Source organism: Pieris rapae, chromosome 12 (assembly GCF_905147795.1).
Source record: "Pieris rapae chromosome 12, ilPieRapa1.1, whole genome shotgun sequence".
Taxonomy (NCBI): Eukaryota; Metazoa; Arthropoda; class Insecta; order Lepidoptera; family Pieridae; genus Pieris; species Pieris rapae.
Window position 1 is genome coordinate 6,677,886 of NC_059520.1, and position 27,360 is coordinate 6,705,245.

Sequence of the window (27,360 nt, forward strand, 5' to 3'; positions counted from 1 at the left end):
CACATTCAATAGATGACATTTGACACCTCATCAAAATACAATAACGTATATTTGTAATGCCAAAATGAAAAAATAATATTTTATGACCATACTTCGCAACGTATTAAGATACCACTGTTTTTTTTTAAAACTTAGCCAAAATGCCCTAAAGTTATATTTATATAGGATTCACCGCACTACAGTGAAGTACAACGCGTACTTCGCGAAGAGATAGTGAACCCGTTACGACGCCACGGCTACGTGCGAGCCGACCGCGTTATGAAATTGCGTACGTTACTTGAAAGGCTATCGGACGTGCCCGGACTTACTTCAGAAGAAAAGGTATTTTGATAAATAATTTAGTATGTAAATAAATAATGTATATATAAGGCGATTTTGTTCAGGAAAGTTTTGCCTACATTATGATTTAGTAACATATATGTTATGAGCAATGTAGCCTTAAGCAGTCATCATCTGAATAAAATGTGCTGTTTCGTACCGCATTGGCTAATGCCATTGTTTTAGTGCTCTACTATTTCTCTCATTTATATATACAGAGCCATACTCTGTTTGGCTCGATTGTCTGTTTTTTAGCTTAAAAAACAGTGGGTTTAAGTATAGAGCAACAAACTAGTAAGAACATGTTTAAATTAAAAAAAAACATTTGTGTACTTATGTATCTACACGCGTTAGAAGTTATACTTGTTTGGCGTAACAAGATCATAAATCTTTTTAAAAAAAATATTCTACGTTTGTAGAAAAACGACACGAACAAAAGAAAAAAGGTATTTAATACATTGTAAGTTTTATTATAATGTATTATATATTTCCGGACGTCAAATAGTAAACATCATACTTGTGCAGCTCCCGATAATATTGTGCTTTGAAAAATACTTACGCTCACTTGTTGTTGTTACAACATCACGAACTATAAATAAAGTGTTGTGAATGCGATAGAAGTGTTGATTTCACGTTATCCTGGACATCACACTGCATTTAGTGTTAAAAGTCGTCGGCTGGATTAATGAGGTTAGAAATATCTATGTTCATTGGTTAATTTGATTTTTGGCATTTGACATCTGCCAGCGGCACTATTGCCATACAAGCGGCTGGATACAAGCATTTTGGACCTAGTTATTGTGAAATACTCTTTGATTATTCCTACATACGGTTTTGAGTGGAAACAATAATAATGAATTGCCGTAAATGTTTAAAAATTGCATCTGATGGGGACAGCATTAAATGTGTCTCCTGCCTAGGATGGTTGCATTTTTATTGTGCAGAAATGACGGAATTAGACTTCAAGAAAATTTTACCTATGAATAGAATGAAGTGGAAGTGTTCGGCATGTAAGATAAAAAAGAAGGCTACTACTTCGACGACTTCACCTACACCTACTTCGGCTTCGCCCTTGAACGTGGACACGGAGGTCTTGGGAAGGGGAGGGAAGCAATCGGATCGTCAACAGATACCTGGTTATACTGGTTCATTACAGGATAGGGACGCCTTGGTATCAGCTATAAGTAATCAAGTACTTGAAGCTATTAAAACTGAACTGCCGCAGATGATATCCAGAATATTGAAAACAGAATTATCATCCATTAAAGATGACTTGTTGGATTTTCGCCAGTCTGTTGATTTCCTGAGCACAATGCATGATGAAATGAAGTCTGCGATAGACACTTTAGCCAAAGCTAATGCATTAATTTCTAGGGAAAATTTAGAACTCAAGTCCACTGTGTCAGAACTATCTGATCGCCTAAATAATTTGGAGCAACATATGCGCGAGAACAACTTGGAGATGCAAGGTGTACCTGAGCACCATAATGAAAATTTACCTAATCTTCTTAAACAATGTTCTCGTGTAATAGGTCATGATTTGAAGGAAGATGCAATAGTAAAGTGCACTAGAGTCGCTAAGTTGAATAAAGAAAGCAAGCTACCTCGTAGTATAATTGTCAAGTTTAGATGCGTGGAAGATCGTGATAGCTTTTACTCTGCTGTATATAGATATAATAAATCCAACTCTAGTGACAAATTAAATACATCTTTACTAGGAATCGCGGGTGATAAGAAACCAGTGTATGTGAGTGAACATTTGTCGCCTTTCAACAAATCTTTACATGCCGCGGCTCGTAAAAGGGCGAAAGAACTTGGATATAAATTTACATGGGTAAAAAGTGGACGTATATACGTTCGAAAAACTATTGATTCTAAGTATATATTGATTAAGAATAACAAAAGCCTTGCTCTAATAAGTTAATACTATCAGTGCATATTCAAGTACCCATAACGGGTAAAAATAAATACTAATTAATAGCTAAAATGTCTCTCTCAATCTACTATCAGAACATAAGAGGTATGAAGAGCAAGACTGTTGATATTTATAATAGTGTATTGTGTAATAACTTTGATATAATATGTTTATGCGAGACTTGGCTAGATGCCGATGTATTTTCATCTGAACTGTTCGATGACAGATATTGTGTGGTACGTAGAGATCGTGATCCTGGATTTTGTCGACGGTATGGTAAGGATCATGGAGGTGGTGTACTGATTGCTTATTCTAAGAAACTCAAAATTTTGTTGAGAGATGACTGGCAGTCTGACTGTGTTGAGGACTTGTGGGTACAAGTCACATTGAATGGCGATTTTACTATGAATCTATGTATTGCATATCTGCCTGGATATTTATCGTCAAATGCAGCTTGCGATTTTATTCAGAAATGTGGTCGCATAGTTGGTGACATGTCTGATCACAGGACTTGTATATTGGGTGATTTTAATCTTGGTAATGTTCTCTGGTCAACTGAAACTGGCTGTCCTCTGAACAATTGCTGTGAAAAGTCAAAAGCTTTGTGTGACCTATTCGATGTTACTATGTTGCGACAGCTAAATTTCAATAAAAACTATAAGGGTCGAATACTAGATCTAGTTATAACTGACTGTCCAGACTTATTTACAATTTTACCGACTTTACACATGAGTCGTCTAGATGAGAACCATCCGACATTTGAACTAATACTTCAAACCACTCCTTCTACATTGATTCAGCACACATTGCTTAAAAAACTATGTTTTCGTAAAACTGACTATGAAAGCTGCAGAAAGGATATATTGAAAATTGATTGGGCTGAATATTCATTTAATATGGGATGTGACGAATTTGTTCTGTTATTTTACAACAATATACATTCAATCATAGAAAAATATACTCCTAAGTCTAATGGTCCAAACAATAAATATCCGCAATGGTATTCCAAAAATTTAATTAAATTGCTTACATCTAAAAACAAAGCTCATATTAGATATAAGCGATTTGGTAACCCAAGGGACTATGACGAGTTCTCTATGCTCAGAACTAGAACTAAAGAAGTTATTAAGAGGTGCTTCAGAACATATATAGAACGAATTGAAGAGGATGTTAAACTCAACATAAAAGCTTTTTGGCGCTACACAAAATCTAAACGTATCACCAATAATATTCCTGGTCGAATGTGTTATCAAGACAAAGTTGGTACTACGGGTGAAGATATTGTAAACCTGTTTGCTAGTCATTTCTCATCAATTTACTCTTCTAATACCACAAATAATTACTTTCCTAGCTTTCCGTCATCAAACTTCTCTATTGGTAATTTACAGATAACTAGAGAGGAATTGTTAAAAAAGTTACAAAGTGTCGATCTCTCTAAGGGTGCTGGCTTTGACGGGATTCCACCTATTTTTGTTCGTTTTTGCGCTACTGCTCTTGTTACACCGTTATTGATTATATTTGAGAAATCTTTGCACGAGGGAGTATTTCCTAGCCTATGGAAGATAGCCAAAGTTACACCAGTGTATAAATCTGGAGACAAAGGTGATGTTTTGAATTATAGACCTATCTGTATTCTAGACTTATTTGCTAAGATATTCGAGGGTTTCATCTATACCCATATGTATAACCATCTCAAACATATATTGAGCCCACGACAGCATGGATTTGTTACTGGAAGGTCAACCAACTCTAATCTTTTATGCTATTCTACTTATTTATGTTCATCATTTAATGATAAAAAGCAGGTGGACGCTATATATACCGATTTTTCAAAAGCTTTTGATAGAGTGGACCATTTTGCATTGCTTGTGAAGGCTCAGCATGTGGGGATTCATGGGAACTTATATAGATGGTTAAGTTCTTACCTTTTGAACCGTACCCAACTGGTTGCTCTGAGTGGTTACGAATCTGTGCCTTTTTTAGCAACATCGGGCGTGCCCCAGGGATCGAAGCTGGGTCCTTTACTCTTTTTGTTATTTGTGAATGACTTGCTTAGCAAAATAAGCAGTGAATGTTTGGCGTATGCAGATGACATTAAAGTCTTCAGACGTATATCCGATGAAAGAGATTGTGAGACCTTACAATTGGATATTAATACTATCTCTGCTTGGTGCGATGAAAACTTTATGGTTCTGAATATTGAGAAGTGCCGAGTTATAACGTTTACAAAAAGTAGGAACCCTATCCAGTATAAATATAATGTTAAGGGTATTCTAGTTGATAGAGTTGAGGTGATTCGTGACTTGGGAGTGCTATTTGACTCTGCTATGTCTTTTAGACCTCATTACAATGATATATGTAGTAGAGCTAACCGGATGCTATCGTTTATCCTTAGAACTGCTAAACCATTCAGGCGAGCCGACTCCTTGATTATCTTATACAGCTCTCTCGTGAGAACCATAGTTGAGTATTGTTCGGCGGTATGGACCCCGATATACCAAACTCATATAGATAGATTGGAGGCTATACAAAGGCGGTTTGTCAGAGCATTGTGCTATAAGTATGGTCTTAGGCGAAAAATAAACCAATATGACCAGCGTCTTGCCCACTTTCAAATGGTTAGTCTTGAAAGGAGGAGGTGGGTGAGCGACCTATGCACTTTGCATAAAATAGCAAATGGCTCATCTGACACCTGCCTTTTGGAGAGGCTGGAGATCAAGGTGCCGACGCGTTCTGTGCGCATCCAGGAATTATTTGTTATACCTATGACTGATAACAATGTTTCCCAGAATGCTCCGCTCGTAAGAATGTGCAAATATTATAATGCTGTGTGTGCTGAGGTTGATATTTTTCACAATAATATTTGTAAATTTAAAAAGATAGTTCATAGTAAATACTTGTAACCTTAATTACTAATTTAATTGATTAATGTATATGTATATACATGTGTGTGTGTGTATGTATATATATATTTTTTCCTTTATTTTTTATTTTTTTGTCATTCGGTTTGATATGTGTATGTTGTTTAGTTGATATTTAGTGTAAATGCTGTGTACAGATATAACTGGAAGTCAGATTTTTAAATGTTGTTTAGTATGTAATAATTTTATGTATGTAGTCAGTCTGTTTTCTGTTTTTGTACCTTAATGTGAAAATAAAATAAAAATAAAATAAATATTTCAACAAAATTAACTTAAATATCACAAAAAAAAAATGTTGACCTGCTAACTTCAGGGTGTAGGTTTTTTGTGACAGTGGGCGCGCATCGTAAAAATGTACTCTCGTGATTTTTCCATAACTCGCCATAAGAATGAATACAACCGAAAAAGCAACACTGACACATTTGAATCCGTTGTAAAATCTACACAAAGCAATAAACACGTCATCACATTAATAAACATTTAAATTTTCTTTTTTTACAGGATCCCGAAGAATTCCTAAACGGTCTAGTAGCACAGTTATTAAGGGCCGAACCATTCCTAAAGTTATCTTCAGGACAGGAGTCATATTGCTACCAATTGTTCGTTGAGAAGGACGAAGATGTTACGTTGCCGAGCGTACAACAATTGTTAGAGCAATCTTTCGCCACATCTGGGGTTAAACTTAGTGAGGTAATTTGGATTTGCTCACCACTTCATAATAGCAATGTTGGTTGTAGCTTTGCTTTAGCATACGAGTCTTATCTCTGAAGTCGTAGGTTTCATATTTAAATTCGCACTCAACGCACGCATTGTGCGTATCTGACACCCGCTTGTAGTGTGACAAAAACATGACATGTGTCAGACACAGAAGACTGATTTTATAGACCTTTGTCAGACACAGACGGCTGCTTTTATAGGCCTTCGTTTATAAAATAAAAATGATTGAAATGGATGTAATCTAAGGCCATCACCCATGAAGGGTTGGTTTTATTTTTCGTATGTTGGTCAATAGATTATTATTATTATATTTATTTATTTTAAATTATTGTAATTATTATATGTTATATTCATTTATTTCGCAAACATACAGCATACAACATAAATTAAATATCATATAAAACTAAATATATAGCCAAAGATGGAATAATACATAATATTTACTAAAATGTTCAAACATTTACGTAAGGAATAAAAATTATTCAATACATTTAACTAAGTAATACCTAATTTGGCTGTGTGTTGTGATTTTGTGCTATGGATATTCTTAATGCCCCTTTAAAGCATATCCCGCGATTAAACAAGTCGAGACTAAAGGCTTGTTGATTAGGAGAAAACAAATGTGGGCAACGACTTATTAGTGCAGGTGATTAGTTGTCTGCGTAGTATAGTGATTAGAAGCGTGTTCTATTTCTCACTCAGAGCGTGCCTGCCAAACTATATGACAACTGACTACACACCTGCACTAATCAATGTCAATAACTAATCACTTGCACACGCACTAATCAAAGTGAATACAGGCCTTTAACTATCCGTTGTTGTATGTCGTATGCGTGATACAAAACAGATTTTAGCATTTAACGATTCAACTGCTTCATTGTTGCTGCTAGAATCGTTAAATAGCATCGTTTATTTGATGACATGTTTTTCTAGGTTCCTGCAGCATTTATTATTCAGATGCCTAGGTTTGGAAAGAACTACAAATTGTATCAAAGGGTGTTGCCGTCACCACTTTTGGATGTGACCGATCTAATTGAAGGACGTAAGGCATATTTTTATATATTAACACTAAATTTATTTAGATATTTTTTTTGTAAATTAAAAAAATGCATTATAACATATTTTGAAGCAATACAAACTTTTGTACACAAAATTAAGGTCAAAATCATTTATTTCCATTAGGCCTATTAAAAAGGCACTTTTGAAAGTTAAAAGGCTAAGACTCTCGTTGCCCCTTAGCTTCAAAGGGCCAGTAACTCCAAACTTATTCTTTTAAAATAGTTTTAACAAAATTTATTATATTTGATACTTATACATGAAAACTATGTACCTAAAAAAACAACAATACTAAAATAAAAAAGGCGAATGGTGTTATAAAAAACAATGCAACTAACTAAAGTAAATATGTGAGCACCATGTTTTGGTTTGCTAGTAACAAGGTAATTAATAATTACCTTGTTACTATTATGAACTATATATATTACGCATTTTTTAAGATTTTAAGAATTACTGAAACTGTTTTAGGAAATTTTGACTATTTCATTTATATCAATGTTTTACTGGTTTTAATTGTGGGCAAACATACATACACTTACGATGTTATCAGTGCTTGGAGGTCTATATAGGATCTGATGTTTCTTGTATTGTCTCTAGTACCCCGTCAGTGCGCTGTATGCGGCAGTCTTGCGCGTTGGGAATGCAGTGCGTGCGTAGCGGGTGGAGCGCTCGACACAGGCGCCCTCTGCACTTCTTGTTTAAGACTTGCGCACGCTACGCGCCCAACACATAAGGTACAGTAGTAACAAAAATAAATCGATTGACCCTAGTCGTAACTTGTCAGGTTTTAAATTGAATGTAGATATTTCCGTTGACCGGTTATTTGGTAATCTTTTCAAGGATTTCCATTAATTTTCCATGAATTTAATTTACACCGTAACTATTTTTTTTTTCTATATACGCAATAACCGCTTCTTGCGGTGAAGGAAAAACATAATGGCAATACAAGAATTTTATATTTAGTGTTGAATTTTTATTGTTATTTACATTTGGATTATCTGAAATAAACATCGTACTCCTTTTGTTGTGATGTTGTAAATTAAGTTATATATACAAATAAAGAAAATGATTTTTGTTTCAGGCAACACCGTTGACAATATGTGAGGAATACGCGAATATATTGGAGTCGTGTCCCGTGCCACGTGTTTATATGGAGCTATTCGCAGTTCTTTGTATAGAGACAAGTCATTATGTTGCCTTTGTGAAGACTGGCGTCGCACATGATGCTCCTTGGTGCTTCTTTGATTCCATGGCGGACCGTAAAGGTATTTATTTTAGTTTATAAATTTGGTCTACAAAATAGATTTTTAATGATTATCTATGATTATTTGAGATTATACTTTATAAATTTCACTAGTATTTTTAGGAAACAATACGCTGCAGTAAAATATATAACAAAATAGTTTATATAAAATTTTAACGCGTATTATTGCTCAAAGAGTGTATTTTAATTCTTAACTACGAAAATTAAAAACAATGTCAGCTGATTCAAAAAATTTACAGTCTAATACATTTTAAAGGTTACAAAAAGATAGTATAATGATATGTTTATGCAAAATATTGTATACTAGCTGACCTTGTCCCACTTTGTAGGGTGACTTAAATATAAAAACTGTGACGTTTTTATAGGCATTGTCAAGCGCTAAAAAATGTCTTCACAACTCAACAACATATCCCATATGTTCAGGCAGCCTTTGTTCGACACTTTTTTATTTGAACGTTTTTTCTCTGCAAATCTGACTACTACATATTACGAAATGACTTTTAATTTTTTCACATAACATTTTCTAGAATTTTAATCAAATCAAAAACCTTTGATACAATTATAATTTACAAATCCTTTTTTATAATATTATTGTAGTTATTTTCCGGTTGTTTACAGGTGAACGCAACGGCTACAACATACCAGAAATAATAGAAATAGAGGAATTAGCGGGTTGGGTTAGTGACGAAGGGGGTCGGGCTTTGCACGCTTCCGCGCCACACGATCGACTTCTGCCAGCCCACGCTAAACGGTTACTCGCAGACGCATATATGTGCTTCTATAGGAGCCCGGACGTCGCTATGTATAGATAGAGAAGTTATAGCTAATAATTATGCGGAAGTTTGACAGTTGACATGCTGATATGAAAATATTTTTTTAGCAAATATGAATATCTCTATATCACATAACTGCTTCACCGGATTTAGAAACGAAACTGCACAAACTGTGACTGCCTTATGTCAAAATCCAATAGGGTTTTCACGTTTAGAAGTCATTCTGCATATTATTCTTATTCGTATCTCAAGTCATATTCTCGTCTTGTGCGATGTTAAATATTACAAATGGTTTGACAACGCTTGAAACTGTTGTGTTGAAACCATCAACCGAAAAGTCGACGATATGGATTGTGCATCAGGCACTGAAGACTGATCGCCTACTTGCTTATTAGAAAAAGCAAATCACAAAAATATACAGAAATATGAGGCCCAAACCAAAAAGTTTGTAGCGCCAGTGAATATCAAATTCATAAGTTTTGACGTGACAACGTCTTATAAATTGGTTTGCAGGGTGACACTTCAAGAAACTGCGTTACGCTCCGCTCACGTTATGCGCTCACAATGAGAGCGAGTGAGAGGCACGCGTCCCTTCCACTCGGGCATGGTTTGCCCGCCTAAGAGCGAGAGAGACAGACATAAAAAGTGAAAGGCACGCGTCCCTTCCACTCGAGCACAGTTAGCTCGCCTAAGAGCGAGAGAGACAGAGCGAAAGAAAGAGAGTGAGAGAGATAGGCATACACACCGGTTCATGTCTTGCGCTTCTATTTCGCTTAGGCGCCTGTTTTACCACTCAAAGTCGTTGTCACGTAAAACTTTCGCCCGTATACCGACTTTACCGGCAACCAATTTTTTTAAATAAAAAATAGGAGTATGCGTCGAACGACCTACCTTGCACTACCTAAAATACGCACGAACTACGGCAAAAAATGTTTACTTACGAAGGCGCACAACTGTATAACAACTACCCACAAATATAAAAAATATTACTTCTTTCAATGCATTCAAATCGAGGCTGGGTGAATATGTCAAAAAAAAATTCATTTTGCTTTACTTTTTTTATTTCATTTTTTTTATAATTGGTTCTTTTTTGTGTGTGGAGGATGCCTTTACTTTTAGGTTTGTTGCCTGTAAGATTTTTATTATTTGAGAACGACTACAATGTTATGTTTACCTGAAGTATTGTTTTCATGTAAGTGGCATTTTGCCTTCTTTGGGAAAATTAAGTCTTTAAAACTAAAATCGAAATTAAATTTCGAAAGTTAAAATCATTGCCTAGTATTCTATGATTTTAAATTTATTTATAAATTGTTATTCTTGTTATCTGCTAATTGTATTATAGAATATTATTTAAATACGTTATATAAATTAAATTATTTGTTATGTCACCACAAAATAATAAATAATAAAAATAAATTATTGCTTCATATTTTGTGCAGGGTGTTTAGCAACTTTATTGGTGACATATAATATACTATAGGTCAGTTTTTAAATTTGAAAAGTTTAAAAAGACTAACTGATTCAGAAAAGACAAGTGGTAACTTGACTCTTTTATGTCAAAATCCAATACATTTTTGACGTACAGGAGTCGGACTTTATCGCGAAAAGTCCCTTTGTCTCAACTCTGAATGTGGTATATGTCATACCTGCAATATGTAAAAGAGATGCTCTAGTTCTAACTAAAAATAATGTTAATTCTGTAGTTAATACACATTATAATTTAAAATAAAATAAAAAAGTTGAAATATGATTGTTTTTCTTTTGTACTTTATTACTAATGAGAATGTTACTATAACTTAATTCTAGAGTTCTTCGTGTGTTTCTGATTTCTTTGAATCACAAGTACATTCATATTTCGTCTGTGGCACATGTGCCATATTTTCATCCACAGTTATTTCTCCTTCAATTCTTTTACTCCATTCCTGTCCAAAAAATTATATTCATTAAAAATAGTTTCAAATGGTAAATCTGGCCCTATAATTAAGTACATCTAGAAAAATCGTACAATATGTAAATGTTTGTCATTGACTTTTTGGGTTTTATCTCATTGAAAACAAAACATATTTTCGGGTTCAAATCATATTACTAACATTATTACATATGTCAAAGACAGCTTTGATTCAGAATTAACTTTCATAAATTAGTATATGTGTGTATTCAATGCTTGGAAATCAGTTAAAACTTACCGAAAACAAGGAAACATGATAACAGATAATATGGTGAGGCAGTAAATGTTTGTTTGCAAATTTTCTACCGTTTCTGGCAATTTTGTAAGCTTTAGCATCATTTTCTTGAGCCCAAAGAATTTGTTTCTTCAAATCTGAAAGGTCTCTAGCTACTGGTACATAATGAATCCAAGGTTTCAATTGGCTATAGAAATGTTCATAATATGGTGAATCTTGTTTTAAAACTAATCCACCCCCGGCCAAAAGATAAGGCAATCTATATGCAGCCACAGTACCATCTATGTTAATTTGATATTTGTACTATAAAAGAATCATACAAATACATAATTTGTAAAAATATATAAATGGTTCAGAATGAAAATGGTTTGAAAAAATAAAAGAGAAAATTTTCTCTTAAAAAATGAGGAAATAAAAAATAACTTCTGTGCATAAATATCATACAAATCAAATAGATTTTGATTTTACTATCTTCTTAGATTTCTTAATAACAAATTTGCATGTAATTTATTCAAAACCAAGGATGCCTATGCCTATACAATTATTACTGATCCTTTTGTTCAATCTTTTCTTCAGATAAAATATCATATGATCTTAAGTTGTAAGTCAGCGGAAAGAAAACCTTTTGTTTAGGTAGGTAGGTAGGTTGGACTCATTTTCCGCAATTACTCATATTTAGGTCTGTTTTGCAATATACCTATAAGCTGTTGTTTAATACTTACATCAAAAAACTTAAAGAAAGATATATGGGGCAATTTTGGGCCATACTCAGCTTCCTTATCGCGAAAGAAAAAAAAGTTTGTGAGTGAAGCATTAAATAAATCTGGATGTGCTCTAGCAATGTCAATCAGCTTTAATCTTTCAGCTCTAGAGTCCCTGCCTCTCCAGAAAGCACGTGGTTCACGTTCAGACCATTTATGGTCAATTTTTCCTTGTACAGATAAAATATCTAATGTGACCCTGTAAAGCAACAGTAATGGAATTTACTTCAAAAGATTAAAATTTAATAATTAAAATAAATTTCCAACAAAATATACCTCCCCATATTTTCTAAGCTTGATTCGGTGATATCATAAGTTGGCATTACTATGTCAATTGAGTCATTTCTTCCACACCATGAAAAAATTGGTAAATTTTCATTACCCTTTCTAACTAAAGGCCAATCACCCAAGTTTATCACAAGTTCCATATCCGGTAGAACAACTTTCCTTGTAATAGCTAGTAAAATGTTATCAGCAAACATATTGAAACCAACATGCTTTCCATAACATTCTCTATAAATCTCATTATTTTTTATAACATAGTGACAAAAACTTGTGCTCTCTGGATTATGGTATAATTTTATAATCTTTTTAATTGCATTTCTTATTTTTATCTTATTGTAGGGAATGAGATCATTTTGTATTTGCTCATAGGTAGTAGGGCAGTCATTATTTAATAACCATATACTTATGTCTTTTTCAGGGCACCTACACTGATCTGGTAGAATTTTTTCTAAAAAATATATGTTACATATTGAATAACTAAAAATCATAATTATTGATTCAAAATTAAAAAGAGAATAACTGTTAACCTTAATGTTTAAAATAATTTAAAAATCTTTTAAACAACTAAGATTATGAAAGAATATCTACACAAGTAAACTTGAAGAATATTGATTAAGTTTCATAAACTAAATAATAGCAAACCTTTTATTACAATGGGCGAATTTTGAATGTGTTTACTTTTGTAATATATATTAATAACCAGTTTGGAACATTCTTCATACACTTTGTATCGTACTATAAATGTTCCATCTTTTCTATCTAGTACATTGGACCATATTCTACAATGAGATTTTTTAAGAGAATTGCCAGTGATTTCTACTGCTACCTGGTGGCCAAACTCACTGGTATACCTGAACATAAGAAGTAATTAGCAGCAAACACAACAGTACTAAATAATAACTCTTTCGAAATGATCATACTTACGATTCTTCATTTAAATGGGTAAAGTTTATAAAAAAATATCTGGCCGGCAAAACTACTTTGTGGGGTTGTAGACCTGGTCCGTATATAGATATATTTTCAACACACGTAACGTAAGATACAATAACGCTTAAAAATAAAATAAATCTAGCTAAAACATAATATGGCAAAAACATGATTACATTATTCGTATGATTAGTACAAAGCCTAATAAATCTAATGTGATTTGTATTTTTTGAATCTGAATTCTGAAATCTCAAGTGATTTTAGTAAGTAGGAATAGCATTACGAAAAATAAACAAACGTAAACCACAGATTATTAATTATAAACTTTGAAAGTAATCTGAATAGATAAGTGTCAATTTGACAATGCAAGACAATACAATGTGGTTATTGTGAATCTGTTTATAAATCTTAAATTTTCACAAGTTAAATCATTCAATTAGAAATAAGAAAATAGAATTGAATGTTCTTTAGATCAATGATTAATTAGGGTTTTTATTAGTCTCAAATTTTAATATAAATATATTTTCCACAAGGCGGGCTATTGGGTCATAACAATGGCTACTTCTAATTTATACTTGCTGTGTAAAGCTATGAATAATTTAAGGTTAAATTTTATATTTATTCCTATTTTTATTTAATACAACTCTGTTTGTACTTCATTGAAATATTAAATAATTAACTTATTATGTGAATGAGTTTACACATGGCATTACATTTTTATTTAATTTTACTTGATTTGCAGGGTCAATCATATAGTAAAAAGGACTGGCCATTATACAACATTAAGAAAACCGAAATATCGTCCCCCATATTGGTTCATGCCTAAAGAGAGAGTAGTGAGTCTTTAAATATAGTATGCATTGTTAAAAAAATAAAAATATATATGAATTTATAAAAGGTGTAGATTTCTCAACATCATATGATTCCTTAATAAATCATAAACAGGACAGGTTTTTTTCAAGAACACTCATACATATATTTCAATGCAATTATGATAGTAAATCCTGAGTTATTAAAATAAATTTATTATCCAGGTAAGTGAAGACATGTTGACACAAGAAAACAGGGATTTTCTTGAAGAAGTAAAACAAGATAAACAAGTTTTGCAAAATCAAATGGAATCTCCTTTGGCAAATGTAGAAATGCCACAGGCAACTGAATGGACACCATTTACGAGGCGAGCTGGATTAATTGCACGGAAAATAGGGAATTATCCTCTTTGGACTAAGGATGGTAAAAAGTTTCAAACAACTCTACTTCAGGTATTGACACTACTTTAAAATGTTTCTTTCTATTTTAAATCATGCATAGCAAGCAGTAACCAATTTTATCCATTATAGGTGGTAGACAATCATGTCATTAAATATATCCCTCCTGAAGAGTTCAACCCAATGAAATCAGATAAAATGAAAAAAGAGCCCTGGAAAGAAAAACGAACTCTGGGTTGCCTTTTGGTAGGATCTGAAACCATAGATCCTAGTACTGTCACTAAAGACTATTGTGGAATGTTCACGAATGTCGGAATGTTGCCTAAGAGGCACCTTTGTCGTTTTATGGTATCACCTCATGCTCAATTACCAACAGGGACACCATTATATGCTACACATTTTAGAGTTGGTGACTATGTAGATATTCGTGCCAAAACGTAATTATTAATTAATACATTACTAGTTATTGGAAGTCCCATATTTACAGAGATTATATTTTGTTTTTTGAAGCTGGCATGTAGATAAATACTTTCTGTCTACTTTAACATTTTATTCACCTGTTTCTTTACAAATAGATCTTAAGAACTAATGTGACTTTATAAAATCTATGTAGTCTACTCATTTGTAGAAAAAAATGTGTAATGTAAACTTTTATAATATTTTACCTTGGCTTTGATTTGCTTGCGAAAGCAGCAGGGATATTTATCTATTGAAATCTCTTTTAGAATTGACCGGGGATTTCAAGGAGTTATAAAAAGATGGGGATTCAAAGGAATGCCTGCATCTCATGGTGTAACTAAGACACATAGAAGACCAGGAAATATTGGTGCAGGTGGTGAAAAAGCTAGAGTTTGGCCTGGTACTAAAATGCCTGGACATATGGGAAACAGGTAAATTATAAATAAATTGTCAGTTTTCAACAATAAAGTTTTGCAGTAATAAAGGTTAAATATTTTAAATATAACCAATGTTTAAGTCTCTAAATTAATGATGTACTAACAAAATATATCAGAATTAGATCATCTACTTTTATTTATTTAAATTTAATTTTAAGATATTTCTTAGGTAAACTTTCTAGTCTGTTGAATTATATTGAGACAATATCTAGTGTAGGACATAAAAATCAGAATGAAGTTAGGCACACGGTATATCATCATTATTTGTTGAAATGACAAAACTTTTTTTTTCAGTTGGAGGATTATTAGAGGTGTTAAAGTCCTACGTGTAAATACAGAACACAATGTTTTATGGATGTTGGGAGTAGCAATACCAGGGGAAACAGGTGCAATGTGTTATTTGTATGACACAGTATTGCCATTAAAGAAACTTAAAACACCACCACCATTTCCAACAAATATGCATGTTGATGGTTTGCCATTGGAATATTATGATGAATCAATTCATCCTTTTGAACAACCTACCATTAAATATGAGGAGGCATAAACCCTTACAGTAGAATATTAGAATTATGTAAATACTTAATAAAACATAAATACTAAACAGTTTATTTTCTTTTACAATTCCAAATATTGAGTTAAATCATTATTCAAATTTACAATCATAACAAATTTAAACAATGTTAATTAAATGCTAACAATAATTTTAAAATGTGAGGTTCTAGTAAAATAGCTAAGTAATTTTGTAAAATTGGTATCAAAAAGGGAATCCTAATCAGAATAATAGGTTTATAGAAAGAAAAAGAAACACTTTAATTCATAAAATTTATTAATATTTGTACATAAACACTATTTAGGATGATTCAGGACCTATAAATAGAGTTACTACAAGTAAAACCTTATTATAAAAGTAATTGTACCTAATTTAAGTCATACTTCAAAATCATTCACAAATAAACCACACAACACTAATTCTTAAAATTAAGCATAATTCATAACATTACATGCTAAATCTAGAACGGTACTGTTATATATACTTACTGTTGGTTAGGGGGTTGGAAGCTATAACCAGGATATGGTTGTGCTCCTGCAGGTGGGGGAGCTCCTGGAGCTGGAGCTCTGGCATAAGGATAAGGCGAGGGTGGATACTGGCTCGGAGGATAGCCTTGCTGATAAGCATGAGGAGGATAACCTGCTGCTGCTGGGGGATAGTTTTGTGGATTTTGAGGATATGATGATTGGGGAAGCGGAGCTGTAGAAACTGGTGGAGCAGGACTTCCTGGCTGAGAAGAAGGATTTGAATATGGAGGTTGGCTTGCAGGAGGATAAGGTGATGGTTGTCCAGATGGAGGGTATTGTTGACCAGGAGGTCCTGATTGTGGTGGTACACCTGATGGAGCTGGGGCTGTGGATGGTTGATTGTTGCCATGTTGGGAACTTGAATTAAAGGTTGGTGATTGGGCTGAAGGTGAGCCATAACCAGAACTAGGCGGATTTTGTGAAGTGTAACCACTAGGGGGAGGCTGAGGTGATCTATTTGGCTGAGAGACAGGAGTTGAACCATACCCTGTAGTTGGTGTTGTATTTTGAAAAGATTGAGATTGATATGGTTGTGGTTGAGATGTAGTAGCATTATATGAGCTTACACCAACATTTGGATAGTTGGGACCGGACTGTGGAGGTGGGTATGCTGAATTACCTGTATAATTTGGTTGACTAGGTCCTCTAACTGGGTAGGGAGAACCAGCTGCAGGAGGATTACCTGGAGGTGGTGCATAAGGTTGCTGTCCAGAAGATGGTGGGTAACCAGGTCCTGGATGTGTTGACGGAGGATAGTTATTTGGGGCTGTAGTAATAGGTGGTCCATATGTAGAATTTGGTGGATATCCCTGAGGTTGTTGCCCTGGATTTGGTGGCCCATATCCTTGTGCAGGTGGGCCATATCCTCCTTGTGGTGGATAAGCCCCTTGATATTGTCCTTGATACTGATTTTGTGGGTAAGGTCTTTGCCCATATGACTGGGTTGGTCGTGTAGGGGCTGTAGATACTCCAGAAGGAGGCCGGTACTGCTGCTGTGGGGAACCAGGACCTTCACCACCACTAACTGGAGGATTAACTCCACCTTGGGGTACATTCCCTGTTTGAGCAAGTTGATGTGGAGGCTAAAATAAATACATAATATTCCACTGTTTTATTAAATACTTATAGTTAGTTATATTTGATAATGAATATTAGTCTTGTATTCAAGAAAGAAATGTTTTTAATAATACTTACAGAAATAATTTTTGTTTAGTATTTTGTTACGATAGTTTAATAGATTATCAAATAAAAATAAATTGCATTCAACAACACTTTGGGCAACATATTTGCCATGTGGTTGGTATGGTCCCTTTAAGTAAATTATTATTTCTGCATGTTGGTTTAGAAACATATCTAAACCATGGTTTACATTGAATATATGGCTTTGTTTAACATATGATAACATATAATAACCAAAAGGTGCTTACCGGTAAAATTTGTTGAATATTTTGATTAGCGTCCGCCACGGAAGCTAAGTAAACTAGGTTCCGGTGTAATACTTGTTGATATTGGTGGCATTCCACCAGCTGGCCCTTAGCTTGATACTCTTGTATGGTTTGTATCAGATGAGCATTTTCATCTAACATTTTCTGAATCTGTGCCGGGCTTAAGGGCGGACGATTACCGCGCGGTGCAAAAGCTACAGACATTTTATGCTCTAGAGTCTAGATGGATTCTTACCCTTCGTAACTATGAACAATCGGATATTTCGTTTAAAAAGAAGCTTTACAAGCAAAATGTCCAAATTTCTTAGTTACTTAAAAATTCACTTTTTGGTATAATTTATCATATAAAACGATATAATTGTCATTGAGACTGGATCGTTGTATTTAAAGAGATTTAAAGCTTATGAAAATTTACGAAAGCACTCATTTTGGTTCAGGACAATGTGAATTGTGAGGCGGGGGCAGGGGCACGCACAGGCCGCAGCTTTAAGGCACAGACTAGAGAGAATAGTCGCCCTATCACAGAATAGTTCCATAGAAAGTTAACTTATGGTAAGTCAATTCAATGAATCTATAGGTTATATTTAACCAAATGGTAAAACCAATTACTATTAATAATTTTAAAACATTTTACTTAATAATATTTTAAATAATCTAGTATTTTGATTCCATAATACTTTCTTCCTGAAATTAATAATACAAATATTCTTGCATTTTTTTTGATGTCAATAATTATAAAACATTAACGTTGACTTGATATGTAATTCTTGTATTTAAAATGTAATTACAACAGTTTAAATAAAAGCTCAACATATTCCTTCGTTTGTTTATTTAATGTGGTTTCTACGCTTAAGTTCTTCTTGCTCGGATCTGTTCACATTATGATATTAATCTATGGTTTTACCTTACCATAGATTTACAACATTCTTGTTTTCTTTAGTAAGTCTGTGGTTAAAATTTTCAAATAGGTACAAAATAAATCACATCAAATTTTGCTATTTCATTGTTGGAAATTGTAAAACTTAAAAGTTACTAAAGTATATTTTTTAAACAGTTTCAGGTAATATTAAAATATGGCATCAGTTTTAGTTCCCGAACTACCGACACCTGGATTTTCTTTTGAAAACTGCCAACGGTAAGTAAAAAACTCACGTTTGACTGGCGATTTATAAAGTTACTGAGAAATACAGACCTAATTTTTAATTAACTTACAGAAATGCTTTCCTTGAACACAAAGGCTTCCCTGCTCCTAAAGCGACTAAGACCGGCACAACTATCGTTGGGATTATTTACGCAGATGGTGTCATTCTTGGGGCTGACACACGAGCTACTGAGAATACCGTAGTTTCAGACAAGAACTGCCAAAAAATTCATTATCTTGCGGCAAACATGTACTGTTGTGGGGCTGGTACAGCTGCTGATACGGAGATGACCACGCAGTCGGTTTCTTCTCAATTAGAGCTACAACGTTTACACACGGGTCGCGTTGTGCCAGTTGAAACTGCATCAACATTGCTTAAGCGAATGCTATTCCGTTACCAAGGTCATATCGGAGCAGCTTTAGTTCTAGGTGGGGTAGATCGCACTGGGCCTCATATCTACTGTATTTATCCCCATGGATCTGTTGATAAGCTGCCTTATGCTACTATGGGTAAGTTTTAATATCTACATTAGGGTAGATACATGTAATATATAAACAATATAAAGAAAGCCAGTTGCCAGCATGCACATCCAAAAAAAGTATTTGTAATTATATCAATCTTTGTGTTGTATTTTTATGCAAAGCAGACTAAATTTGAGTCTAATTGCAGTAAAGAGTCCACCTACCTACCTAATCTTTGTGTAAACATTTCTGTTAAGGTTCTGGATCTCTAGCAGCTATGGCTGTTTTTGAGTCTCGTTGGAAACCAAACATGTCTGAGGAAGAAGGCAAGCAACTTGTAAGGGATGCTATAGCTGCTGGTATTTTTAATGATTTGGGCTCAGGATCAAATGTTGATCTTTGTGTAATCCGTAGTTCTGGTCCAGCCCAATATCTACGAACATATGAAGAAGCCAATGTTAAGGTAATTCAAGTAAATTTACCACCAATAGGACTTATAGAAGTGAGTCAGATGTCTCGACCCCTAAAGGCCAGCAACACACTTCAATGCCCTCAGGCAGTGTCAGCGACCATTGGCGGCATTATCATCCAACATTATCCATACTATTTTTCAGTTGTATATAAAATAAAGTTTTTTGACAAATTTAACCATATCCCCATTGCAAAAAATGTTACCAGTATTTTATGTTTTCCAATTTACTGCAGCATTTCTACAATTCAAGCAACTGGTATGATGATTCTCATGGAAGTTATTTATTTAAATTACAGGGAAAGAAGCAAGGCTCTTACAGGTATGCACTAGGCACGACTGCAGTATTGAAAACTAGGGTTATACCTCTAGAAGTTGAGTCTGTATCAGTCCAACAAGTGCAACCCATGGAAGTTGAACCATCTCACTAAATCATATTACTTTTAATAAAATTGTAACCATTACTTTCTGTTTCACTCTCCTAAATGTATTTCATATGACCAATTTATTTATACAGATATTACTAAAAAGTAAATAAAATATATACAATGTGTATAAAAAAAATTATTTAAAAATAATACTTCATAAAAAAATGTGAGATTCTATTTTTAAAGTTTTGATTAAATAACTAATTTACATACAATATTATGGAAATAACATTAAAATTAATAAAACTTTATTAATACCCTATTTATAAAAAAATATAATTTAAAATAAAAAGTTACATAAAACATTATCTGATGGACGGATTTACAACAGCAGTCTTAAGTGTATAAGTATCAAATTTTTTTTATGTAAAATAAAATCCCATGTATCTTTCCATCTGAGATTCATAAGATCAGTTTCAGTTAAATCTGTGTTACCATAACTAAGAACACTGAATTTCTTAAAAGTGAGTATAACATATGCAAGAAATACGACAACGAAAAATATAAAAACATGAATTAACGATTTAGTTTTTTCACGAATATGAAGGATGAAAAATATATGATCAATAACAAACGATAGGAGAAGAATTTTGAAGATATACGCTGGTAAATAGTGGTGTAAAAAAAGTGTTCTGTCCATGAAGAAAAATGGTAAATAATGTAGCCAATAGCCTAAAAAGAGGATATAGGCAGCGTCATAGAACTTTTGTGAGGCGCTAGGCGGTAAATCGTTAATGTTTCTTCTTGTACGTATAGCATACAGTACAAGAAGCCCTCCATACATTAATACGGAAAGTGTTCCAGCGTACCACGTCACTAGGTTGCCGATTAGGTGTACCTGAGCCTGTAAAACACCAAAATACTTGCATTGTAAGCACCTATTATTTTTTTTCTAAGAACAACGGATATTGAAAGGGCTATATCGAAGTGAAAAATTAAAACACCCAGTTTGCTATTGAAATTTAAAGAGCTGTAAGAATTTTGGAGGAATTGCAGCTGTGCCGTCACCACTGGTTTGAATTACGAAATGTGCTAAATAAAACTCATACGTGAAGAAACCGATTCTATGATTGTTTAAATTATATATACTATTTTTTTGAATAGAAAAATAATCAATATAGCAATAACACCCTATTGGGTGTAAAGGAAAAGAGCCTGAAACTATAACAAATCAATTAACTACTGCAAACAATTTGAGAAATAAGCGTCTTATTATTAACAAGAGATTTCTATGTAATTTAATACTTACATTAGACTGTGGTGAAAGCCAATAAGCAATAGACCGTTGGAGCAAGGGCCAATCTTGGGGCTCACTAGCGAACATATGACCTTGAGGCGCGTCACTTGAGTGCGACCACATTTTGTACTGAAGCTCCCAAAATTTAGCCCAAAATGATAATCTTGTAGCAGCTGTTGGTATCATTTCAGCGGTTACTAGTTCGCGTTCACGCTCTTTTTTGTCTTCCGCTAAAAAGGAATCAATAGAAAACGAGGTTTAAACAAATTTGATATAATTTGAAAAAATTTAAACACTGAAATACAAATAATCGCCTCAATTATTAGTTAATTATATTACTCACATACAAATATAAAGTTTTCTTTAGGATTACATAATAATTCAGATATGTACCAGTACAATGTACAATTAGGAGACGGAAAGACATTTTTCTCTTTCCTGAATTCTGATGTTACAAAAGGAAATGGTCAATATCACGATGTTTGTGACCGTTAAGTTTATATGTCTTATTTCTTTACATACATTTGGAATACCGATGCTCTTCAACATTCCACACTGTATCCTGGTGCGTGATCACCTTATCAGCGACAACCTCGTGCTGATGAAATCCCCATGGGGGTAGCTGCCTTCCACTATATCTCAGAGCAGACCCCGAGTTCATGTGGATCAGCCGCACAAGTGACCTGATGCTGTCCCAAGTGTCTCTATCCGTTTCCCGGTTAACAATCTCCACGCGCCATAAATTCTGTGCTGACATCGATATATTGTAATCGATGTAGCAAGATACTTCCTAAAATTAAAAGTTATTTATAAGTATTGTGTATTTTCAAGCATAGGTACCTACTTCCTCCTCTGTCTGAGGACATTGGTGATAAAGATTTCAAATGAACGAAATGTTTTAATAGAACGAGACGTCATATAATCGTTAGCTCCATAGATATAGACATAACATTAATAATAAGAAGAATGAAAAATAACTTTTTCCTTTTAAAGAACGAGGTATAATTAAATAGTTTATAGTATTATTATGCTGATGAATTTTTATTAGTATAAGACTAATTTAAATGAGAATTACTATTATTAATAGACTGTTCAGTGATTGTATGAAATAGGACCTCATTGTAAAACACTATACTATTCTTTGTTGGGTTCATTCTATCATTGTTATCTTTTTCAAGATTAATTAAAAAAATGTCTAGCAATGGTCCCAGGCTCTTCTATCAAGTAGATAATCGCTAACTGTATTGTAAGCCTTTTTACACAGCTATTCCTTAACCCCTTTATTAAATTTATCAAAAGGCAGAGATTAAAGAGCCTCTGGGATTTTATTAAAGAAGATTATCCCTTTCCCCAAAAAATAATTACATACTAACTTTAGATAGTTAGTTGTACAGGGACATTGCAGCCTGCGTATGTTCTATTTTAGTAAAATTATCACTATTTTTGTACATAAATGATATTTTCATAAATATATTGCGAGGAAAAGGTAAGTATATTCATTTCCTTGAATTTATCTCTCAGATTTCTCTACATTTTATTAAATTATAGATTGCATGAATAGCCCTCTTCTGCAGGATGAAAATAGATTCGACATCAGCAGCATGACCTCATAATAATAAGCCATAAGTCATCAAGCTGTGAAAGTACCTAAAATAAACAAGTCTAGCTGTATCGATAAACAAGATACCTAGTGACTTATATGGTTCATTATCATCTATTGATCCTATTTGAAAATTTATGATTATCAGTAAAGAAGCTTATGTATCGCCCTATGGATAACTCCAAGCTGCGGGCCAAGATCTTACCTGTGATTGAGGCGACACGGGCGCAGCGACATCATGCGAATTCAACGCTCTCGTAGTCAACCCGTGTACCAATTGCACCACGTCCCCATGACGAATAGCATCCGGTGGGTAAGAGACAGTTAGAGACGCTTCATCAGGTCTCTTTACTATCCACCAATTGTTGACATCCTTGAAACTGTAGCAGGTGACCTGCTGCTGATGAGAGGAACCACGCCCGTCCGCGTATTTTACGGGGTATACGTGTGCGTGCGAGTGGAGCCAACATGTTCGGCCATGAGAGTGTCTGGAAGACATAGGCGTATATGGAAGAGTGATCTGTTTCTACCCCAGAATATATATACAGTTAAGCTATATTGATATTTGTATGTGCTCTAAATGAATGTCATGTTTGCCTCTAATTGCTTATCACATTTAAAATTGTATTTTGTGTTTGTTTTTACCAATGTATCAGTGTGCCGAGCGTTGGCAAACTTTATCAATAAAAAAAAAAGCTGTTATAACGACATCGAAGGGATTACTCATATTTGGTCGTAAAGACCGATAGTCGTAATAGGCGATGACGTTGTTCTTAAGTATCTGATACTTTAGAATTTAGCCGGGACCCTTTGATTTTGGTCTAAATAAACGGTATGTTTTGTAAACGATTTCGTTGTAAAAGGTTTTGACAATATATATGGAGTATAGTATCGAGCCCACCCCAGAGTGTTGAATTATGAGTTCGAAATTCTTGGCTAGTAAAGAATGTCATAATTCAGGGTGAGAGTGTTTTACGTACAAAGGTTTATTCATATACGTGACAAAGCATAAAGTGTGCTTAATAACACGCAATACATTTTAAATTCTGTATATATCTCGATAATATTAAAATAGAAAATTAAAATTTTGACCATTGAAGAAAAGTAAGCCGGATCAAGTAACGCAACAAAGCACAAAGTCTAAAATTTAATTGGAGAATAGGGAACAAATGGGCAGGTTCAACTGAAGTGAGGTGATATTAGGGAGTTTTCGAGAACGATGCCAGTCTTTTGAATCAGGTATAAAAAACTAGAATGGATGTACCACTTTAAGTGAAATAAGTAGTTTTACGAAAGATTAGGATTTTTATGTCAATTATTTGAAAAATATAAAAAAACCTATTGGAGTAGTGTTAGTAGGTATCTTTTAACATTTACCTTAGTGTAATCTGAGATCCATGAGCAACATGTAACGGTTGTCCTTTTGTAATACTTGCAAGGCCACCTTGAAGCGATGCCTGAAATGCACTGGTCATCACACTATCATGTGGCCCAGCCTTTGGAAGTAATGCTAAATGTATATAAAACACTCCTACATAAACACTTAATGGTATAACTATCAATATAGTTAGCCTCCATAGAATTGAAAAAGTCAGACGTAATGTTGATTGAACTTCACTTATACGTCTCCACATTTGTTGACCCACTAAGAAGAATGCTAAGAAATATGTGCATAATCCTGAGTATTTTACTCTGCAAAAAAATTGAGTATTAGTATGCATGACAGGTCCAGAATATACATTTTTATTACTCTGATAAAAGCAATTAAAATAACATATACAAGAACTGCTAGACTAAATGTTTATAAACATAAGCTCAATTTTTTTTATAGGATATAATATGTTTTGAAAATACTCACGAGAAGCAGCATCCTACAGATATAGCTCCAAAGCAAAGCCACAACACAGAAGAAATACCAATTTTACGATTGCTTTTAATTATGCAAAGTATTCCGCAAATGCCAAATAAAATTTGAATACTTTCCAAGAGCATAAACCTGGACTGTGTTAACAAACTATTTTCTGAAACCAAAATAGAAATCAATAAAATACAATTGAATTAAAATAATTAAATAAAAAGTAGCCAATAGGCGGCCGCTTTTGAACAATCTCATCCAGACAACCACTGTAAGGAAAAAATAAATTAAATTAAGTAAAAGCAAGAAAGACAAGCCTACATAAGATATATAATTACTTAGACATAACAAATTAAAAAAAAAAACAATGAAAACATATGTCCACAATAAAAAGACATATAAATCGGGATAATTTCAGTTAGTACGGGAGTTAGGGCTATGATGCGGACAGGTAATTACATACAGTAGTGATTTAAAGGAAGATAGAGAATGGACTAACCAGATAGTAGTACCCTGAAGGATTCGCCAAGAAAGGGGAATTATGAGGGAATTGTAAGTTATTTGTTGTCCATGCCTACGTGAATGACCAGCTGAGTAGTCATGTCATGACCAGGGCAATACCTAGATGTGTATTATTTAAGTTTTTTAAGAAATACATATAGTTGCTCATGGACAGGTTGTTCAAGTACCTTGGATAGGAATGGCAGAAACAAGATGTCATAAAAATCTGTTTTTGTTTTTGGTTGAGGATCATCTTATATCAATTAACATCCAGTAGTAGTTTGTATACAAACTATGTTAAAACTCACCAAATAAAACCAATAAAGCTGCAAGAATCGCTGTCCATTGATAAAAACATATCTCCATCATAAATTGATATGAAATAGCTACCAAAAGACTTCCACTTATAGCAGGTACTATTCTTAAAGCTGTGACAGGCACATTGTCAGCATATGGTGAACCTATCCGATCAAATGTAAAGTTTCCATCATAGGCCGCTACCTTACTGGCAATGTAGAGAAGCTCTTTTCCTAATGGTGGATGTGCGTCAAAGAAAAATACACCTTTTGTATATAAAGATACATATCGACCATAGTGTAATTCATCAAAACTGCAACAAATATTTATTTTTTAACAAATTCAATTACTCAGATACAACAAATCCTGTATTTACAAACAAGTCATATAGATATATAATACAATAGCTGAATTCTCACCATTTTTTTATGTCATCTCCTAAGATGCTAACAAAAATAGCAGTTATTTATAATATTTAAACATTTTTCAATACAAATAATATTAGGTTAAGGCTAACTGTTGAACACTCAAGAAACTACAAAAAATGTATTACATGACTAGATAATTTGATTACCATAAAAATTGATAGAGTATGTTGACCACAAAATACACGGTCATGGATTTTTAACTTATCAATGATGCTCTGTACCTACTGTAATGGTAGTAGTTTAATAAATAATAGGCATCCCTGATAAATATCTAAGACAATATTATTTTTTTAATTTGAAACAGTAATACCTGAGATTACCATAATTAACCATATGACAAATTTGATAGACATAGAAATTGATTAAAAATGTTTTAATATGTTATATATAGTTAAATAAAAAGAAACTTACACAATATAATGAGGGTTATCTAAATTATACAGTCTAGTGCAAAGACCCAAACTTAAAAGCACAAGAAAAATTATATCAATCTCAAATTTGACAGAACATTGCTTTTTTGATACACCATCTTCTTTAGATACTATTAAAACTTCTTTTTGTTCCTGAAAATCTTTATCTGCTGGTGCTCCATCACCCTGAAATTAAAAATAATATTTTATTCCTTAAATGAAAGCAAGAACAACAACATAACATTATAAAGTATGATATAATTTACATCCATTTAATATTAAAGTTGTTAAAATTATTCTATTAAATAATGAAGTTAAATTTATTTTTTTTAGCTATTAAATTATTAAATAAGTTTCTTAGGTTTAAGGATTCTTTTTAGATACCAATGATGAGTAAATAGGTCAATATTATGAGATCCAATGAAAGTTCTGACTAATCACGAAAGTCAAGTTTGTTTACAGCTCTAACTATACATTCTGTTTGTAGTTAAATAATGTACAATTTAAGTTACGTACAACTTCTCGTTTTGCCAGTTTTGTATAATTATCTGAATCTGAAACTTCTTGGATTTCACCAATTTTTTTCTTAGCTTTCCGGTTCTTCAAAACTCCTTTCGATGTATCCATTTTAATGGTTAATTATGTAGCTACTTATCATAAAGATATGAAATAAAAAGTTATCGACGTGAAATTAAATATTAAATGTTTCAGTGAGAAGTGAGGACTTAAATTCAAGATCGGTTGTTTTGTAATTGTGGCATTTCACATTTGTAATTTGTGGTG

General features: G+C 33.4%; 6 protein-coding genes across 8 annotated transcripts in view; 3 read left to right on the forward strand and 3 right to left on the reverse strand.

Annotated features, from left to right (window-relative positions):
• Positions 1-9,445, forward strand: part of LOC111001654 (ubiquitin carboxyl-terminal hydrolase CYLD) — a 15,333-nt gene extending 5,888 nt beyond the window's left edge. For all 3 annotated transcript variants that reach the window (XM_022271648.2, XM_022271640.2, XM_022271656.2), the window contains 6 exons: positions 166-321; positions 5,656-5,844; positions 6,805-6,913; positions 7,525-7,661; positions 8,009-8,192; positions 8,810-9,445. In XM_022271648.2, coding sequence (XP_022127340.2) covers positions 166-321; positions 5,656-5,844; positions 6,805-6,913; positions 7,525-7,661; positions 8,009-8,192; positions 8,810-9,003 — 969 coding nt within the window. In that variant the 3' untranslated portion in view covers positions 9,004-9,445. The remainder of the gene's footprint in view (positions 1-165; positions 322-5,655; positions 5,845-6,804; positions 6,914-7,524; positions 7,662-8,008; positions 8,193-8,809) is intronic.
• A 1,264-nt stretch (positions 9,446-10,709) lies between these two features.
• On the reverse strand, positions 10,710-13,413 carry LOC111001678 (protein O-glucosyltransferase 2). The gene is made up of 6 exons (XM_022271667.2): positions 13,118-13,413; positions 12,836-13,044; positions 12,185-12,641; positions 11,870-12,107; positions 11,151-11,450; positions 10,710-10,886 (listed from the first exon to the last, which is right to left on the reverse strand). Exons 1-6 carry the CDS (start codon positions 13,288-13,290, stop codon positions 10,767-10,769), a joined length of 1,497 nt encoding a protein of 498 aa, XP_022127359.2. The 5' UTR covers positions 13,291-13,413; the 3' UTR covers positions 10,710-10,766.
• A 106-nt stretch (positions 13,414-13,519) lies between these two features.
• LOC111002304 (39S ribosomal protein L3, mitochondrial) lies at positions 13,520-15,828 on the forward strand. The gene is made up of 6 exons (XM_022272457.2): positions 13,520-13,724; positions 13,863-13,956; positions 14,155-14,382; positions 14,461-14,765; positions 15,054-15,218; positions 15,519-15,828. The coding sequence occupies exons 1-6, from the start codon at positions 13,675-13,677 to the stop codon at positions 15,769-15,771; spliced, it is 1,095 nt and encodes a 364-aa protein (XP_022128149.1). The 5' UTR covers positions 13,520-13,674; the 3' UTR covers positions 15,772-15,828.
• A 219-nt stretch (positions 15,829-16,047) lies between these two features.
• On the reverse strand, positions 16,048-18,234 carry LOC111002584 (basic salivary proline-rich protein 2). Its single transcript, XM_022272739.2, has 2 exons — positions 17,732-18,234; positions 16,048-17,386 (listed from the first exon to the last, which is right to left on the reverse strand). Exons 1-2 carry the CDS (start codon positions 17,951-17,953, stop codon positions 16,262-16,264), a joined length of 1,347 nt encoding a protein of 448 aa, XP_022128431.1. The 5' UTR covers positions 17,954-18,234; the 3' UTR covers positions 16,048-16,261.
• A 480-nt stretch (positions 18,235-18,714) lies between these two features.
• On the forward strand, positions 18,715-20,285 carry LOC111002312 (proteasome subunit beta type-7). Its single transcript, XM_022272469.2, has 4 exons — positions 18,715-18,884; positions 18,964-19,400; positions 19,610-19,815; positions 20,121-20,285. The coding sequence occupies exons 1-4, from the start codon at positions 18,823-18,825 to the stop codon at positions 20,250-20,252; spliced, it is 837 nt and encodes a 278-aa protein (XP_022128161.1). The 5' UTR covers positions 18,715-18,822; the 3' UTR covers positions 20,253-20,285.
• A 204-nt stretch (positions 20,286-20,489) lies between these two features.
• LOC111002778 (protein O-mannosyltransferase 1) lies at positions 20,490-27,358 on the reverse strand. The gene is made up of 9 exons (XM_045630443.1): positions 27,094-27,358; positions 26,579-26,763; positions 25,751-26,052; positions 24,945-25,107; positions 24,464-24,778; positions 23,292-23,574; positions 22,009-22,276; positions 21,499-21,716; positions 20,490-21,093 (listed from the first exon to the last, which is right to left on the reverse strand). The coding sequence occupies exons 1-9, from the start codon at positions 27,202-27,204 to the stop codon at positions 20,572-20,574; spliced, it is 2,367 nt and encodes a 788-aa protein (XP_045486399.1). The 5' UTR covers positions 27,205-27,358; the 3' UTR covers positions 20,490-20,571.
• Positions 27,359-27,360: the final 2 nt, after the last annotated feature.

Bases quoted from the DNA above. Each gene is read 5' to 3' on its own strand.
- LOC111001678 (XM_022271667.2), bottom strand. From the start codon at position 13,290: ATGTTTTTGCCATATTATGTTTTAGCTAGATTTATTTTATTTTTAAGC. The intron at 11,451-11,869 runs GTAAGTATTAAA...ATTCTTTTATAG, and splicing joins CTTTCTTTAAGTTTTTTGAT to TACAAATATCAAATTAACAT. The intron at 10,887-11,150 runs GTAAGTTTTAAC...TTTTTTGGACAG, and splicing joins ATCATGTTTCCTTGTTTTCG to GAATGGAGTAAAAGAATTGA.
- LOC111002304 (XM_022272457.2), top strand. From the start codon at position 13,675: ATGGCTACTTCTAATTTATACTTGCTGTGTAAAGCTATGAATAATTTA. The intron at 14,766-15,053 runs GTAATTATTAAT...AATCTCTTTTAG, and splicing joins GTAGATATTCGTGCCAAAAC to AATTGACCGGGGATTTCAAG. The intron at 15,219-15,518 runs GTAAATTATAAA...TTTTTTTTTCAG, and splicing joins CCTGGACATATGGGAAACAG to TTGGAGGATTATTAGAGGTG.
- LOC111002584 (XM_022272739.2), bottom strand. From the start codon at position 17,953: ATGTCTGTAGCTTTTGCACCGCGCGGTAATCGTCCGCCCTTAAGCCCG. The intron at 17,387-17,731 runs GTAAGCACCTTT...TATTTATTTTAG, and splicing joins ATATTCAACAAATTTTACCG to CCTCCACATCAACTTGCTCA.
- LOC111002312 (XM_022272469.2), top strand. From the start codon at position 18,823: ATGGCATCAGTTTTAGTTCCCGAACTACCGACACCTGGATTTTCTTTT. The intron at 18,885-18,963 runs GTAAGTAAAAAA...ATTAACTTACAG, and splicing joins TCTTTTGAAAACTGCCAACG to AAATGCTTTCCTTGAACACA. The intron at 19,816-20,120 runs GTAATTCAAGTA...TTTAAATTACAG, and splicing joins ATGAAGAAGCCAATGTTAAG to GGAAAGAAGCAAGGCTCTTA.
- LOC111002778 (XM_045630443.1), bottom strand. From the start codon at position 27,204: ATGGATACATCGAAAGGAGTTTTGAAGAACCGGAAAGCTAAGAAAAAA. The intron at 22,277-23,291 runs GTAAGATCTTGG...TTTTAATTTTAG, and splicing joins CCGTGTCGCCTCAATCACAG to GAAGTATCTTGCTACATCGA. The intron at 21,717-22,008 runs GTATGTAAAGAA...ATTCCTTTTTAG, and splicing joins AGAGCATCGGTATTCCAAAT to CGGAAGACAAAAAAGAGCGT.